Below are 16545 nucleotides of genomic sequence, written 5' to 3'. Positions count from 1 at the left end.
CGTTGCTGTCGTCATTGAGTCCATCCACCTTGCTGCTGGCCGTCCTCTTCTTCTCTTTCCTTCCACTTTCCCCAGCATGATGGACTTCTCAAGGGAGCTGGGTTTTCACCTCATGTGTCCGAAGTAGGATAATTTGAACCTGGTCATTTGTGCCTTGAGTGAAAACTCTGGATGGATTTGTCCTAGGATCCATTTGTTTGTTTTCCTGGCTGTCCATGGTCTCCTCAAAAGTCTTCTCTGGCACCAAAGTTCAAAAGCGTCAATGCTTTTTCTCTCCTGCTTCTTCAAAGTCCAGTTTTCGCATCCATAGAGTGTCATGAGGGAAACCATTGTTTAGGAATGCTGCCTTATGCTGAGTCAGCCCATTGGCCCATCTAGCTCAGCATTATCTACACTGACTGGCAGCAGCTCTCCAGGGTATCAGGCAGGAGACTTCCCCAGCCTTACTTGGAGATGCTGCCAGGGATTGAACCTGGAACCTCCATGCAAGCAGATGCTCTACCATTGAACTATGGTGCTGTTCCCTAAGGGGAATATTTTACAGCAGACAGTTCTAGTATGTGGCTGGTCACCCATCCAAATGCAAACCAAAGCAAACCCTGCTTAGCAAAGGGAATAATTAATGCTTGCTACTGCAAGACTGGCTCTCCATCCCCACAAAAAACTCTTTTTCAAAAAAAAAAAAATCTATAAGACTCACATGTGGAAAAACTGGCTCTTGTGTGCTTTTATTCTTTTCAGGCTTCATGATTACATAAATTGTGCAACAAAGAGCTGTACATTCCATGTAATGTATTTAAGATTAGAGTTCTAATTCTTTAAGGGGCTTAATCGCAAGCCCTTGCATTCTGTGCAGGGTTCCCTGATGTCTGTTTTTCTTGGGACGAGAGATGAAAGCCTTGCCCCAATCACTACCCGAGATCAGTGGAGCACATCGACACAGGCTTTCAAAACGTCATCTTTTTCCTTCCTTCAGTGCTGAGCCAGTGTTCATGTAGTTAAGCTTACATTTAGTGCTGAAAGGCATCATCTCAACCTGCACGGGAGATGGCCATGGTCAACCCCTCCTGAATTCTACCAAAGACAACCACCGGGTTCTGTGGGTGCCAGGAGTCGACACCGACCTGACGGCACAACTTTACCTTTACCTTTAGTTAAAGCAGGGCAGGGATAGAACTCCTGAGGAAGCTTTTCCTCCTTCATCCCTAAGATCTGGGCCAGGCTGTTGATATCTTTCTAAGTTTAGATTCTGTATATTTTGTACATGGTTCGGGATGTTGGTGTTTGTGTTTTTTTAAACTAATAGTGGATGTGAATATTTGGTGAGTCATAATTAGACAGCAGACCTTGGGAAGGGAATGTGGGAATCCCCTTCCTTATTTTGGAGGGCGATGTGGCTATGCTAGCATAAAGGCAAGGGAATGTTGTGCCCTCGAGTCGGTGTCGACTCCCAGCGACCACAGTCGGTGTTGACTCCTGGTGACCACAGAGCCATGTGGTTTTCTTGGTAGAATACAGGGGAGGGTTACCATTGCCTTCTCCCACGGGGAATTCCTATGTTGGACAGCAGTTATATAGGAAGGTGCTGAAAGGCATCATCTCATACTGCATGAGAGAAGGCAGTGGTAACATACCTCTTCTCAAATCTCCTCCATTTTAGAACAACACTCTCCCAAACACTTATTTGTAGAGGAGTCCACCAATAGGATTTTGCTTCCTGTTCATTGCACTTTCCTTCTATGACAGTCTGTCTTCCTGCTAGCCCGATGCCTTGGTCCAGGCCACCCCCTACACCCTTGTTATGTGTGGCTGGCAGAACAAGGGTGTAGAGCCTTCATGGCCCGCCATTTGGATCCCCCCGGTGGATCGTAGTGCCTGCCCTTCCTTTCTGATTTTTTGGCTGGCTGTGTGTGTTGTCTTTGACAGTGCAGGATGCTGAACTAGATGGGCCTTTGGCCTGATCCTGCGGGACATTTCTCATGTTCTCAGGCAACTAAAGCTTCAGCTCCCACATCACATCAGTAATCTTCTGCCTTTTATGGATCCTTGCCACTTCTGGGTCAGTGGCCTCAACAGAGAGGTGATACTGAGTGGAGATGTTCTTGTGTGATATGGGCACCTCATGGGAGATATAACTTTTTTTACACATTTTGACATGGAAGCTGAGCACACCACTGCCAATTTAACAAAATATGATGCACAATACTACTTCCAAATTTCATCACTTGTGGAGGACACATCCATTTGTGTGCCTCTTATTTAAAATGAAGGGCCTCTGCATCCAGATGTTTCAGTTCTTTCAGTGAACATATTTTGTATTAGAGTGTGTTTTGTGTGCAAATAAACTTTCCTTGATGCAAAACAAACAAACACAGTTTGCTAAATGTGTGTGTTTTTAGATAGCAAAAACAATTGCTGTTTTCATTTGTAACTGTTTTCACTGGATGTGGGACTTGATGTCGCTAATTACTCCAGTATTTGCCTTTCACCAAGTCTGAGGTGCAGACTCCTCTATCGGTTTCCAGCTTCAGGGAATAGGTTCCAGATTATTCACTACAGCACGTGCTCATTGAAGAGAAGTGTCCAGTTGTTTGCCAAGTGTTGGCCGTGTTTCTTTCCGTAGAGAAGAATGAAATACCTGAAGGTGTTGCCCATCCACCTGCAAACCAAGGCAGACCCTGCTTAGCAAAGGGGGCAGTTAGGAACATAGGAAGCTGCCATATACCGAGTCAGACACTTGGTCTATCTAGCTCAGTATTGTCTTCACGGACCGGCAGCGGCTTTTCCAAGGTTGCAGGCAGGAGTCTCTCTCAGCCCTCTCTTGGAGATGCTGCCAGGGAGGGAACCGGGAACCTAGATGCTCTTCCCAGAGCGGCTCCATCCCCTAAGAAGGGGAATATCTTCCAGTGGTCACACTTCTGGTCTCCCATTCATATGCAGCCAGGGTGGAGCCTGCTTAGCTAAGGGGACAAGTCATGCTTGCTACCACAAGACCAGCTCTCCTCTTAGCTGGTGTTTGCTTCCATAAGACCAGCTCTCTTCCCTTCCTATATTAAGTACTATATTGATATTAAGTGCTAGAATGGGATAACTGAAAAGGCTGGACACTACTGAATACTCGGGGCTATGGCAAACTGGGTCCCAGCGTGGGATTCAACAAAATTGACTGTCACGGAAGGACAATTTGCAGCTGTTTTTTCAGAGATGGAAACCTTTTGCTTAACTCTGTCATGGTGACCATTCAGCAGCTTCAGCTAATCATGGGTTTCATACACAGCGCTTTGTAAAAATGGGCCTCTTGGCTGTCTGATTCCCTGTAATGAACACTGCTTGACAGACTGAGGAAAATTACTCAGAGTAGTCCTACTGAAATTAAAAGTTAGCCAATGCCTAAAATAACTTTGCTAAATAAAACAAAGTTGTAATGTGAATCGTGCCATGGCTCTCTGCCATGGTATAAATATCATCCGTTTGGAACTCTAATTCCACCTTTCTCATTCCTTTATGATAAAGTCATTGCAATAAACTCTCTTCTCCACCACCCCCTGCCCTCGCCCCCAAACAATGCATCCTCTCCTCTCTCTATGTATATGTGTGTGTGTGTGTGTGTCCCCGTGCACGCGCGCGCGCGCGCACACACACACACACACACACACACACACACACTCTTACACTTGCAGACTCCTAGCCTGGAATCTCTCTCCGCCCATGTCTTGATCTGTCTGTTTCCACAAAGCTTGAATTCACCAGACTTGGCACAAGAGTCTCTAATCCATGGTGTCTGCTCTCTCCACAGCCAGCATAATTTTATAAACCTCTATCATGTCGCCTTTTTCAATAAGAAAGTGAGGTACTTCTGAGTTGAGGTACAATTTGAAGACAAATTGGATTAACAAAAAGCCGAATAAGAGGGAATCCTTTACCCTCTCTGATTCCCAGAGCAGTACATAATCAAATAGAAGGCAATTTTTATCTGGAGCTGCCTGTTGGGAACATATCACCCCCATTTTGAAAGAGCTGCACTGGCTACCGGTTCATTTCCGGGTCCAATTCAAGGTGCTGGTTTTGACCTTTAAAGCCCTTAATGGTTTGGGCCCGGGGTATTTGAGGGACCACCTGCTCCCAAGGGCTGCTGCCTGCTTGACGAGGACATCTGGGGGGGCCCTGCTCCAGGTGCCGACAATGAGGGAGGCCCGGCTGTCGTGCACTCGGGACAGGGCCTTCTCTGTTGCTGCCCCCAGACTCTGGAATGCTCTCCCAGTGGCCATTCGTTCCTCGGACTCCATCACAGCTTTTAGAAAGCTTGTAAAGACTTGGCTTTTTACCCAGGCTTTTACATAATAGTTTTTACTGTGGCTTCTGTGTGTTTTTACCTGTTGTATTGTTTTTATGCCTGTTTATATATATTTTTAGCTTGATTTTTAATTGCCTTTTTATTGTATGTTTTAACTTTTGTAAACTGCCTTGGGGTTGTCTTTTAATGAAAGGCGGTATATAAATGTAAAAATAAAATAAAAATAAATAAATAAAATAAATTTACTTTCCATACTGTGAGAACTACCCCCCTCATCCTTATTCAAGCCCTAAGAGACAATTCTGCTCGTTAATTCTGGTTCTGAAAGCCTTACGTGGTGGTACTTCCTAAGGTTGGTCATTGAGAACACAGCCTCTCCTTCCTTGGCGCAAGCCACGTTGATGTGAATTAAGCTTTTACTGGTAGAACACAGAGTACCAGAGTCTCGATCAGTTATATGTAATTTTGTGTGTTTTCCCCCAGTGCCTGATGACCTTTCCGTAGTGGAGAGAGAAGAGCTTTTAAACATTCGTCGTAGGAAAAAAGAGCTGATTGATGACATTGAGGTAATAATTTTTCCTATATCAAGAAGTGTGTTACTGTGATATCAGTGATACAGCATGTCACTGTGTATTGAGCTGTTCAACACCACAACAAGATATTGCTTTCACTAATTGCTATAAGGATAAGGGGTACTAACTGCTGCAGCATAGTAATGTCACAAAACATGATATCGGTGTGATGCTGTTGCAGCTAGCAGTGGTCCTTCTAATTTTTTTCATTTCTGTGTGGAATGAGTTTTGTTCTGGGCAGCAGTATCAAGGCAACGTGTGTGTACTTGCAGTCAGGGTGGGGCCTTCCTGATTCAACCTGAGCGGGATCTAAATTGAACTGAGCAGACATCCAAAAACTTATGAGCGCACGCATGTGCGCACGCCTTAGAGAGAACAGTGGCGGGTAGATACCTCAGAGTGTGCCTTTCTGATGGGGGTGCTCAGTTTCTGAATCCCCCCAAAAGCTCATATCCGTCCAATGAAATGGAAGCCTTTTTGGAAAAGCTGTTTATCTTCTTCTTTTCTTTTGGCAGAGGTTAAAATTTGAAATAGCAGAGGTCATGACAGAAATTGACAACTTGACAAGTGTAGAGGAAAGGTAAGTTGACTTTGCACACTGTGTGTGCCGTGGAAAGCACACAGCTTCCTGTTCCTTCTGCTTTTTGAATAGCATGCAAAAATTGCCTAGCTAACAGTTGCAGCAGAGACCTCGATTTGCTTGTGAGAGTTACCGTTTGATAGCTGACGCATTGTCTGCCTTGCCTGTTGAAGGAAACAAATGTACATAGCCTCATCTGCAGTTCAGTTAAACTAGAATACTTGTATTCCTACTACAACAAATATTTATATACTGCTTTTCAACAAATGTCCCCAAAGCGGTTTACATAGCTATCACTAACTAAATCAATAAAATGGCTCCCTGTCCCCAAAGGGCTCACAATCTAAAAAGAAACATAAGTCAGAAACCAGCAACAGCCACTGGAGGGATGCTGTGCTGGGGACGGATAGGGCCAGGTGCTCTCCCCCTGGCTATATAAAGAGAATTTATGTAATGCTATGTACATTAGTGCAGTTCACACAATTATATACTGCTTAGAAGATATATACTGGTCCTACTCAGTTTTGGTAGCTAGGTGTTTTGTGACAGTGTTTTTAAAAAGTTCCTGTTTTGTGATCATGTGTTAAATAAAAACAAGGAGGGAGACAGGGAGCTAGATTGTCTGTCAAGCCCCTACTGGGTAGGACGAGTGCACCCTACCCAGATTCTGTCCCCAGCTTCTGAATGAGGTAGGAGGAAAAACCGTCCTTAAGGTTTTCAGTTTGGTAATGTTATGATAAGAAACATAGAAGCTTCCCGCGGTACCTGGATGATCTTACCCGCGTATCACTGAGGAAGTTTTTCACAACCTTTTCAAACAGTGCCCACGGCATATCTCGAAGGGAGATTTCATAAACCTCCAGCAGAACAGCGCCTTCCCCTGTGGTGCTGGCTACGTGGAGGATATCATACACTATGTCTTGTGCTGTCCCTTCTATGATGTGATGAGGAGAGGAAAAGATTGAGACAAATCATAGATAAATTCAAGGGCTCAGATGTGGGATGTCTGATTTACCATATGTTAGCTACCAAGTTGCCACTTTTGCCTTGTTTTCCTTTAAATGTAGAAAGAAATTTACACTTCTTATGCTCTGTTCCAGACTGTGGTGCTGGTCTCAGCTTAACTAATTCTGTATAGTTATTTGCTGAATGTTATTTTATGCTCTTTCATTTTTCACACACCCCACACCCCCATTTCTTTTTTAGTGTTGTGTTATGACCAGTGGTCACAACAGCAAGCTTATTACTTTACAGACGGATGCGGAGCAAGGGAGTTGCTTCTCAGGAGCAAGCGAGATCCTCTAATTTGGCTGCTTGTGAAATTTGGCATGTAGATGGTTTTCTGAAGTGGTTGCTCTTGCAGTTGGCCTGGGAGGTCGTGACAGGAAAAGTGGAAGGGCTAGTCTAGTAGGGCCCATGCTGGTGGCGCAGGCAGGCAACAGGTAAAAGTAAAGTGTGCTGTTGAGTCGTTGTCGACTCCTGGCGCCCACAGAGCCCTGTGGTTGTCTCTGGTAGAATGCAGGAGGGGTTGACCATGGCCTCCTCCCGCACAGTATGAGATGATGCCTTTCAGCATCTTCCTATATTGCTGCTGCCCGATATAGTCTGGGAAACGCACCGGCAACCTCTGGCTTGGTAGTCAAGCCATTTCCCCGCTGCGCCATTAGGTGGCTCAGGCAACAGGTACTGCCAGCACATGCAGTGTCACAAAGCAGCTGCACCACAAGGAATTGGTGGGTGCGGTGGCTGAAAGGGGCCCCAGCTCTGGAGCTAGCTATGCTGGTGCGCACACATCCATGCGTTTGAGGTATGGTAACTTGAGTGCCCTGTTCTTTGCATTCTTGTCAGATGAACCTCTCCCAGCATGCCTGTGTGACTCATAGGTTGCCCCGCAGATCACATTGTCTTCAGTTGGATGAAATCGGAGGACTTGGGCCTCATGAGATCAAGCAGTGCTCTCTTTGTTTGTTTGCTTGTTTTGCTGAAATTAGGGGGTTCTGTGTCCTGATCCTACAGGATACAATACATCACGAAATGTCATAGGGGAGGAAGGCTGGTCTTGTGGCAGCCATGGGCATGCATTGTCCCCTTTGCAAGCAGGCTCTGCCTTGGTTTGCATTTGGGTGGGAGACTACGTGTGAATGCTGCAAGATATTCCCTTTAAGGGATGGGGCTGTAGCTCAGTGGTAGAGCATCATCTGCTTTGCATGCAGAAGGTGCCAAATTCAGTCCCTAGCAGCCTCTCCAGGTGGGGCTGGAAGAGATTCCCGCCTGAAACCTTGGAGAGCTGCTGCCAGCCAGTGCAGACAGACCTGAGCTAGGTGAACCCACTCAGGAAGCTGCCTTATCCTGCCCTCCTATGTCGTACACCAAAGTAGTTGAAGTACCTTCTTGGCAAACAGGGGATTACATCTCTCTTGCTGTGGTGTCTGTCATCTGCAGTCCCTCAACAGAAGTATTCTGTTGAATACTGGGCATTGCTCCACTGATGCAGCTGGGTTTGTAGTGGCTGAAATTTCTATTTAGTTATTTATTTTATTTTATTTAAAATATTTATACCCCGCCCCTCCAGTACACTACTGCTTGGGGCGGCTCAAAACAATAAAATAGATATACAATAGACAATGAAAGCAATAGAATTAACCAAATTGAGTAAACAAGTTAAAAGTCAGGTTAAAAACCACAATCGGTATTGAGTACAAATGAAAAGTTATTTTAAAAGCTAAAAACTGGAAATCATATAAACTAAAAACTAAAGAACCTACCAGATATATCCAAAGATATGGAGTGTTAAAAAGCCTCCTTAAAAAGGTGTGTCTTTAGTTCTTTAAAAAAAAAAACATGGAGGGAGGGAACATGGCGGAAGGGTGTCTTGCAGGTCCTTCCGTTGGCCCTGGGCTCTCCTCTCTTGAAGTCTGAGCTGGGAAGGACCTGTGTGTGGGACTGCTGGCCTCCTCCCAGAGTCCTGGGTTGTCTCTTTCCCACAGCCACCCCATAGGCTGTGGCGTGGTGCTGGCATCGCAGCATCCGCCCGGAATGCCAGCACGGTGGCTCAAAGGATTACTCCATCGGCTGGCTTGGATTGAAGCCATCCCGTTGAACTAGTTTGTGGGCTGAAACCATAAACCTCAGTCTTCTTTAATGTCCATGTTCCAATGTGTGTGTTGAATGTAATTCATAAACACCGAAAACAGTTCTCTCAGCTGAAAGATGCTCCTTTCACTTTGGGAGCAAATACAGAGTCCTTCCATACTTTGCACGGTGGCTACATAGAATGACCATGTAAAGAGAAAGTGTGCCATCGAGTCAGTGTCGACTCCTGGCGCCCACAGAGCCCTGTGGTTGTCTTTGGTAGAGAACAGGAGGGGTTTCCCATGGCCATCTCCCACGCAATAGGAGATGATGCCTTTCAGCATCTTCCTGTATCGCTGCTGCCTGATATAGTACCAGCAGGCATTCGAACCGGCAACCTTCTGTAAAAACTGTTTAAAATGGAAAATGAAATCCTGAAGCCCGGCTGCCAGTCAGACTGGACGGGACTGGCCTAGAAGGACCAAGGGTCAGGCTCGCTATAAGACACCTTCCTATGTTCAATTCTTCATCATAATATTTCGCTTTCTTTTTTTCTGCCTAAATAAATAGCAAAACTACCCAGAGGAATAAGCAAATTGCAATGGGAAGAAAAAAATTCAACATGGACCCCAAGAAGGTAAGATATTCGCTGTGCTTAAGATTCCTGCTTCTTACTGAATTATTGTTTTCTGGGCACACATGTCAAGCACATCTAGTAACATTTCTAGGTGGCAATCCAGGGTAGCTGTGGTTTGCATGGAAATGAAGCTGCAGCTCTTGATCTAATGCTCTGCATAGGAATACATTTGCTACCAATAGACCAGAGCCCTGAGTATTCTGCAACCTCATGCAAAGTTGCATTGCTAGAGTCCCTTCTCTCTGTGCAATGGCTATATGCTCTGGAAACCTAGTTGTGCTAGGCAGGACTAAATTCGGCATCCTGTTACTTACAGTGGCCACTCGGGTGGAAGCTCGTGGTATGGCATTACCGTGGAAGTCCTATCTGGAAGATCCATCACACCAGATGATGTTTTTCATTGGTCCAGCTGTGGCTTGGCACGATGTGAATGGGCTCAGGGGACCCCTATGTTTCCACACTCTCTGCCCTCCCCTCCTCCTCTCTTATGCTTGAGAGGAGAAGGAAAGCTTTTGCTTTCAATGTAAAGCAAACCACAGTTCCCCAAGTTCATATATAATGCAGCACTGCAGTTTGTTGAAAGTGAACGCAAAACTTTGAACTTTTTTAATGCACGGGAGTGGAGAATCCATGGCACCCACAAGCTTGTACATGTCATACTTAAGTTGTATCTTAACTGGGCCATTGTTTACATGCAGCATCATTAGGAATATAAAGCACTCTACTATAACCTTCATCATCTCATTAGTCCTTATATAATTGCTGAGAGACAGCTTCACCAGTACGTAGTACCATTTGCCTTCCCAGGGGAAAATCTCCCCCCCCCCCGCCCCCCATAACTAGTTGCGTTTAGTTCTTTGCTATTATATTTCTGCCTTACAAGCTACTGTGTCTGGGTTCTTGTTTTTCAGAGTGGCTTGTTTACTTAGTTTCAGTGGAAAGTAACTTCGTTTCTGGGGACATCTGGATTTCCAAAAAGCAGATTTTATGAAAACAAAGACATTGCAAAAGCATTTTTACAAAATGGAATTGGATGAAATTTGGGATTATAATGCATTCCTTAGTTTCCCATGTGGGTGGAAATATGGCTAGCAGGCATGCTTGCTCCCTTGTGCAGTGAAATGTGCATCTCCCTTTGAAATTTAGAAAGAGAATCTGGTTGCTGGCATTTGCACTTCAAGTGGAGTGGAGCTTTTTGGATGGTAAAGCGATTCCAATTGAGAGGGAGGGAGAACTCTGCTTCCTAGGCTGCAAATAGCTTCCCAAACTTGTTTATCCCAATGAAATACTGCTTGTATCTTCAGCCTGTCTGTTTGCTGGTGCAGTTGCTTCCATTTGTCGGAAATGGTTTGTTTCTCCCTCTCTTCAGTTGATCCAAAATCTTCATTTGTTTGTTCTGGAGAAGGAGCTGCGGAGAGGGATGCACCCCAGCGTGGGCTGGCTCAGATGTAATGCCCAGACATGACTGATGCTGGGTCAGCCTTGGGCTTGCACGCCCCCTTCTAATGTAGCACGGTTCTCTCCATCCTTTCCGTCTGTTTCCAATTCATCCCAAGCATCCAGCTATGCTTTATGGTTGCTCTTGCAAACCACTTTGCTTGTGCAGGTGAAATGGTGGACACTGAATAATGCAATTGGGTTGGGGCTGTAACTCACTCATAGAGCATCTGCTTTGCACGCAAGAAGTCCCCTCCCTGGCAGCATCTCCACGTAGGGCTGGGAGAGACTCCTGTCTGCTGAAACCCTGGAGAACTGCTGCCAGTCAGTGCAGGCCGTACTGAGCTAGATGGATCAGTGGTCTGCCTTGGAGTAAGGCAGCTCCCTGTGTTCCCATGGGAATGAAGTTGTGATGCGTGCAAGGAGGCCATACGCTTGCCGCTTGAAGGTTTCTTTGTGTGGTGTCAAGCCAGGGTTTGAGATTCAGTTTGAACCGGCCCACATATCTCAGTATTTCCTTTTCCAAAGTCTTTGGCGAACTAGAGAGAATCTTACTGGTTTCAGATCTTTCCCTTATGTATGGCTCGTTTAAAAAGTTTACACTACAATCCTCAGTATGGTTTTTGTTTTTTTTAAATGCAAGACCCACAGTTCAGTGGGGCTTATTCCCTACACTGGAGCCTCGGTCTAAGGGAAAACACAGCTTTTGCTCATTGCATCATATTTCAGAAACTTTTCTGGTTTTCCAGATATTAGAATACACTGAGCTACTAGTGTAGTTAGTGGCCATGTTTCAAATTATATAGCTCTTGTCTTTTATCTGATGACGCAGTTGTGATTACACCATCTTATCTTTGTTATTCTGTCTGTCCGTTATGAAGTTTCCCAGATCATGCCCTTGGTCAAGTCACTAGCATGGTGGCGTGAACAGACACAAACTCTCTCATAAGCAGATGATCTCTGTAATTTGTCTCCTGAGGGCTAACATGGAATAGACAATAAAGCATATCTTCTACTTGGACTTTTTTTGTTAGGACTTTTTCTTTATAGAGAATGATACAAATCTAGCAGACCACAAGCACTAAATGCTTATCAGCAGTATATCTACATTTCACGGATCTGCACGCATGCCCACAGGAAGCCACCTTGTGCTAAGTCAGATAATTGGTCTGTCTACTAGGCCATTATCCTGTACTATGACTGGAAGCAGATTTCCAGGGTCTCAGGCAAAAGGTGTTTCCCATCAAAGGAGTGGAGAGCTGGTCGTGCGGTAGTGAACATGGCCTGTCCCCTCTCCTAAGCAGGGTTTGCCTTAGTTTGCATTTGGGTGGGCAACTACATATGAGCATTGTGTGCTGTAAGATAGAGAGGGTGTGTGTGGCCTGCTTGTAGAGCATCTGCTTTGCATGCAGAAGGTCCCAAGTTCTGTCCTTGGCAGCATCTCCAGACAGGGCTGGGAGAGCCGGAAACCTTGGAGACCTGGAGATTTTTTACACCTGGCTTTTAGTTTGCATCTCCTCCAGAATGGAGGTGTGTGTTCCCATAATGACCAAATTTACTTTGAAGTGTCTGCAAGCTATCAGGGAGCAGTTCACACACAATTCGGGTTTTTCTGTCGTGTGTTAGAATGTAGCTCAATTGCGTTGGAATGTAGCCCAATTTATATCCAGGGTCAAAGAAAAATCCACTTTTTGTATCAGTTTTTTGGGGGGGCAACTTCAAACTTGCAGTAAATCCCTCTGTCTGGGAAAGCTCCAGCTGCCAATCAGTGTAGACAGTACTGAGCTAGCTGGATCAATGGTCTGAGTATAAGGCAGCTTCCTAACAGTGACAGCACGCAGCGGGCTCAGGATGGCACGTGATCAATATCGAGCAAGATGGAGGACCAGGGGGTTGACTCTGTATAAGGCAGCTTCCTCTGGGGACTGATGCTAGGACGTACGTGTGTGTGTGTGTGTGTGTGTGTGTGTGTGTGTGTGTGTGTGTAGGGCAGACACCATAGAGCCCATGCCTTGCATGCAGAAGGCCTCAGGTTCAGTCCCTGGTGTCTCCAGGTAGGTCTGGGAAAGGCCCCTGACTGAAATTCTAGATGGCTGCAGCCCATCCATTGGTCTATCTAGCACTGATTGGCAGCATTCGACATTTGCATGTATATGTGTAATTTAAAATATTTGTTGGCCACCATTCCAGTGCTCATGGAAACTTACAATAATAGATTTTTTTCAAAAACCCAATGCCAAAAGTAATGGAGTAGCAGCATTGGCAAATAATAACTAAAGCTGCTAGGTGGCCAATCCAAATTCTCAGTTTTAAAAAACAGATTAGTACCTACTTGAGGGCTTTTACTTGTTTCTCGTCCTTCTTGCTCTTAACAATTCTGTCTGTGACAATTGTAATTAATTTCTTCTTTTTAAATGGTGCTATCAGAATACTGATAATCTGTGGAGCATTGCTTGTTGGAAAGGAGCAGGAGAGAGGATTTTGTAGTGGACTAACATAGACTCCTGCTTCTCTTCCCCTATTTCTCTCCATGTTCAGGATGCTACTACCATAAGATCACAAGATTCCCAAATATCCCCGGAAATAGGATGTAAAAGGAGATTGCCATGAAGTATAATAGATATTTTTGCTGAGTGTTGTTTTAACCATTCTAGAACCTGTGTTTTTGTGAAAAGGAAAAACTACTAAATCCCTTTCTTCTTCTTCCTCCTCTTCCAGGGAATCCAGTTCCTCATAGAAAACGACCTCTTGCAGAATACACCAGAGGACATAGCACAGTTCCTCTATAAAGGGGAAGGGCTAAATAAAACGGTCATTGGAGATTATCTCGGTGAAAGGTAAGCAGAGACCAGTCCAGGTGTGTTTCTGTTGGTTGGGAAGCTGGGAGCCTTGCGTGGATTCTCTGTGTTTTTCTCCACATCTGCTCTACTGCGAGGCTATCCATGCTGTTTGGAAAAATAGGAATACTTGAAGAGTTTTTCAAAACGAATATGCTACCACCCGGTTCCCTAATAAAACAAAGTGCACTTGGTTGGAGGGGAGAGTCTGTCTTAATGCGGTTAAATATTGATGTTGAAAGCAACCTAATGGCCTCAGTCCAGCAAACTGTGCAGGCAGCTACAACCCAATAGGCCGTGGGAAGCTTAAGCCTCCCTTATCGCTGGCAACTCCAGCTGTGGTCACAACCCTGAGCCATTATTAGACGCTAGCTGGCCATTCTGGTCCAACTAGACTCCACCTTGATGAACTTAAGTTCATTTACTTTGAGCGTTTTACCCTGCCTCTCCCATAACTTGAGGTAGATGATGTGAACTTGGGAGTACCAAGGAGAACACAGGAAGCAGCCTTATACCGAGTCAGCCCCTTGGTCCACCTGGCTCAGTATTGTCTACACTGACTGGCAGCAGCTCTCCAAGGTTGTAGGCAGGAGTCTCTCCCAGCTCTCTCTGGGGATGCTGCCAGGGAGGGAACCTGGGGCCTTCTGCATGCCAAGCAGATGCTCTTCCACTGAGCTACAGCCCCATCCCCTAAGGCAGGGGTGGGGAACCTTGGCCCTCCAGCTGTTTTTGAACTACAACTCCCACCATCCCCAGTGGATAATGGGAGTTGTAGTTCAACAACAGCTGGAGGGCCAAGGTCTCCCACCCCTGCCCTCAGGGGAATATCATACTGTGGTCATATGTAGGCTCCCATCCAAATTCAAACCAAGGGGGTCCTGCTTAGCAAAGGGAACAATTCATGCTAGCTTTGCTTCTCCCCTGAACTGTAACCCCCCCCCTCAAAAAAATACTAGCTCTTCCTACTCTCTTTTACCCCCACCCCACACATCTGCATTTCCTTTCTTTTGAAACTCAGGGGATCGCTTTAAAAAACAAAGGGTGTGCAGAACAAAGAAGTTGTACAGGTTGGGGAAGGGCAGGGGCTGCTTTCCAGAAATTTGAAGTAAAAAAAGGCACGTGTGCAATTATTTGCACCTGCTTTCCCAGGTTGAGGAATTGTTTTAGAAATAATGTGTGTGGGGTGGTGATTAATGTTTTGGGTTTAATCACATAAATCATGGGAGGTTTTGGAACGAGATCCTCCAAGTCATGCGTGTCATTAGTGTTGAGCCCAGAAAAAAGAGCTTCCTGATCCTATTACGCAGCTGGTTATGTAATTATTAGCTTTTAGCTAGGGTCCAGCCTGTCTTAATAATGGACATTTATGTCGTCCTCTCTGAAAATCCCCTTAAAGGTAATGGATGGCTTAGGCAGGCACTTCAGCTGGAGCGGGAGCTGCCGCCCTTAACTTCTAACATGGACAAATAATACATATAAAGGCTGTATATAATAAATATAAAGGCTTGTCCGCTTGACTTTTTAAAATATAGAATAAAAGTAGCTGCAATATGAATGCATAACACAAGTCATAAAGCTTCTTGAGAGCTTGTTTATCCAATTTCATCTGGACTTCCCAGTCTGCGAACCTTCAGGCTCATCCCCTCTTCCCTTTATACGTGCCTGAAAATAGTACAGACACTGGCAAACCTTGAGAGTATGTTAATGGAGACCAGATGTCTTATTGTGACATAATGCTCCTTGCAGGAAAGAATACGGAGCATCTTCCAGAAAATCTGTTGCAGGCATGAAATTACAGGCGTCGGAGTAGTATATCATACTGGATGGGTAGCTGTTGTTCAACCTCTTTGCTCATCGTCAAGAATTAAAATCCAGTGTGGAGTTGCAGGATCCTTCAGAAGTCAGAGCTTCTTCTGTTGTAATGTAGGCAGTTAGAGGTTATACAGATATTCAATTGTCGTGTTCTTTCTATGCGTACAGTTAGTCCAAGTAGTAGCCAACTACAATTCAGAGCCATGCATGCTCCCGAAAACTCTGTGTGTGGCAGTGGAAATCCCAGTTTGAGGATTGGGAAGTGATGGTGTGCAAGGCACTAATGTGGTTGGGTCCTGTGCCACCATGCATTAGACCTGGGATTATTGATGTCTGCTCAGTGTGGTGTCCAACTACGTCCTCATTCACACACTATCACTTCCTGGTCCTCCGTCTGGGATTTCTGCCACCACACACATGGTTTTGGGGAGCATTTGGTGCTCTGAATCATAGCTGGCCGCTTCTCGGACTAACTATACCATAAGAACATGAACAATGCAACTCACTCTTTCTTTCCCCCTTCTTTTCCTTTCTTCTTCTATTCTACTCTATTCTTTTTCTTTTTCTTATTTTCTTTCTTGAGCTGTTCCTAATTGACCACAAGGTACTGGAGCTAACTGATGCTCAGCACCCGATTCCAAGCACTTGAGAATAGGCCAGTCGGGATTTAACCCCCAGGTTTTTGTAGCATTGGCTGAAGGGAGGGAGAAGCCAGCCCAGATGTCTGGAGAGCGACTTCAGGCAAGCTGGGAGCTCCCTTCAGCTCCTGAGCGACCCAGAGCCCATCCCAGCACTGAGCGACCCGTTTCAGGGAAGAGTAATGTGGATCTTAGTTGCACCACAGAGTAAGAAAGGCTTCCATTGAGCTCTATCCACCTCTGCCCTGGAAGATTATTATCCTAACTAAATCCTAACTGCCTTGTTAGTCCTTGTTTGTGTTTGTATTTTTCGTCACTTCTGTTGCTTGGCAGGCTGTCTTTAAGGCCGCAGTGGCCCTAGCCGTACTTACTTGCAAGTAAACCACACTGAGCAAGCTGGAACTTGCTTCAGCTACTCACAAAAGGCCAAGTCAGCACAGGCGAGAGAAGCTGTAGTCAAGTGTGTGCATTATCTTTAGCAAGGTATTTAGTGTCTGAGAATTCTCCAAACACTTTCTCAGCATTTCTCCCATTGATGAAATGTCTACGTGCATTTTAAAAATAGACATTTCCATGTGCCCATCTGTCTTTGGTGAGTATCGGTTTACAGTGCAAAAGGGTAAAATAGTCCATATGCGATAACATAATTGGGGACAGGGCAATTCA

The 16545-nt window shown here is 45.3% G+C and overlaps 1 protein-coding gene across 1 annotated transcript in view; it reads left to right on the top strand.

Annotated features, from left to right (window-relative positions):
• The window catches only part of CYTH3 (cytohesin 3), a 78919-nt gene that overhangs the window by 38548 nt on the left and 23826 nt on the right, over positions 1-16545 (top strand). Inside the window, exons 2-5 of the mRNA XM_053275967.1 lie at positions 4778-4860; positions 5382-5446; positions 9089-9155; positions 13311-13429. Of these exons, the coding sequence (XP_053131942.1) occupies positions 4778-4860; positions 5382-5446; positions 9089-9155; positions 13311-13429 (334 nt within the window). The remainder of the gene's footprint in view (positions 1-4777; positions 4861-5381; positions 5447-9088; positions 9156-13310; positions 13430-16545) is intronic.

This window comes from Hemicordylus capensis, chromosome 13 (genome assembly GCF_027244095.1).
Source record: "Hemicordylus capensis ecotype Gifberg chromosome 13, rHemCap1.1.pri, whole genome shotgun sequence".
Taxonomy (NCBI): domain Eukaryota; kingdom Metazoa; phylum Chordata; class Lepidosauria; order Squamata; family Cordylidae; genus Hemicordylus; species Hemicordylus capensis.
Note: the sequence above shows the minus strand (reverse complement) of the source record. Positions and strands in the feature narration are given on the sequence as shown.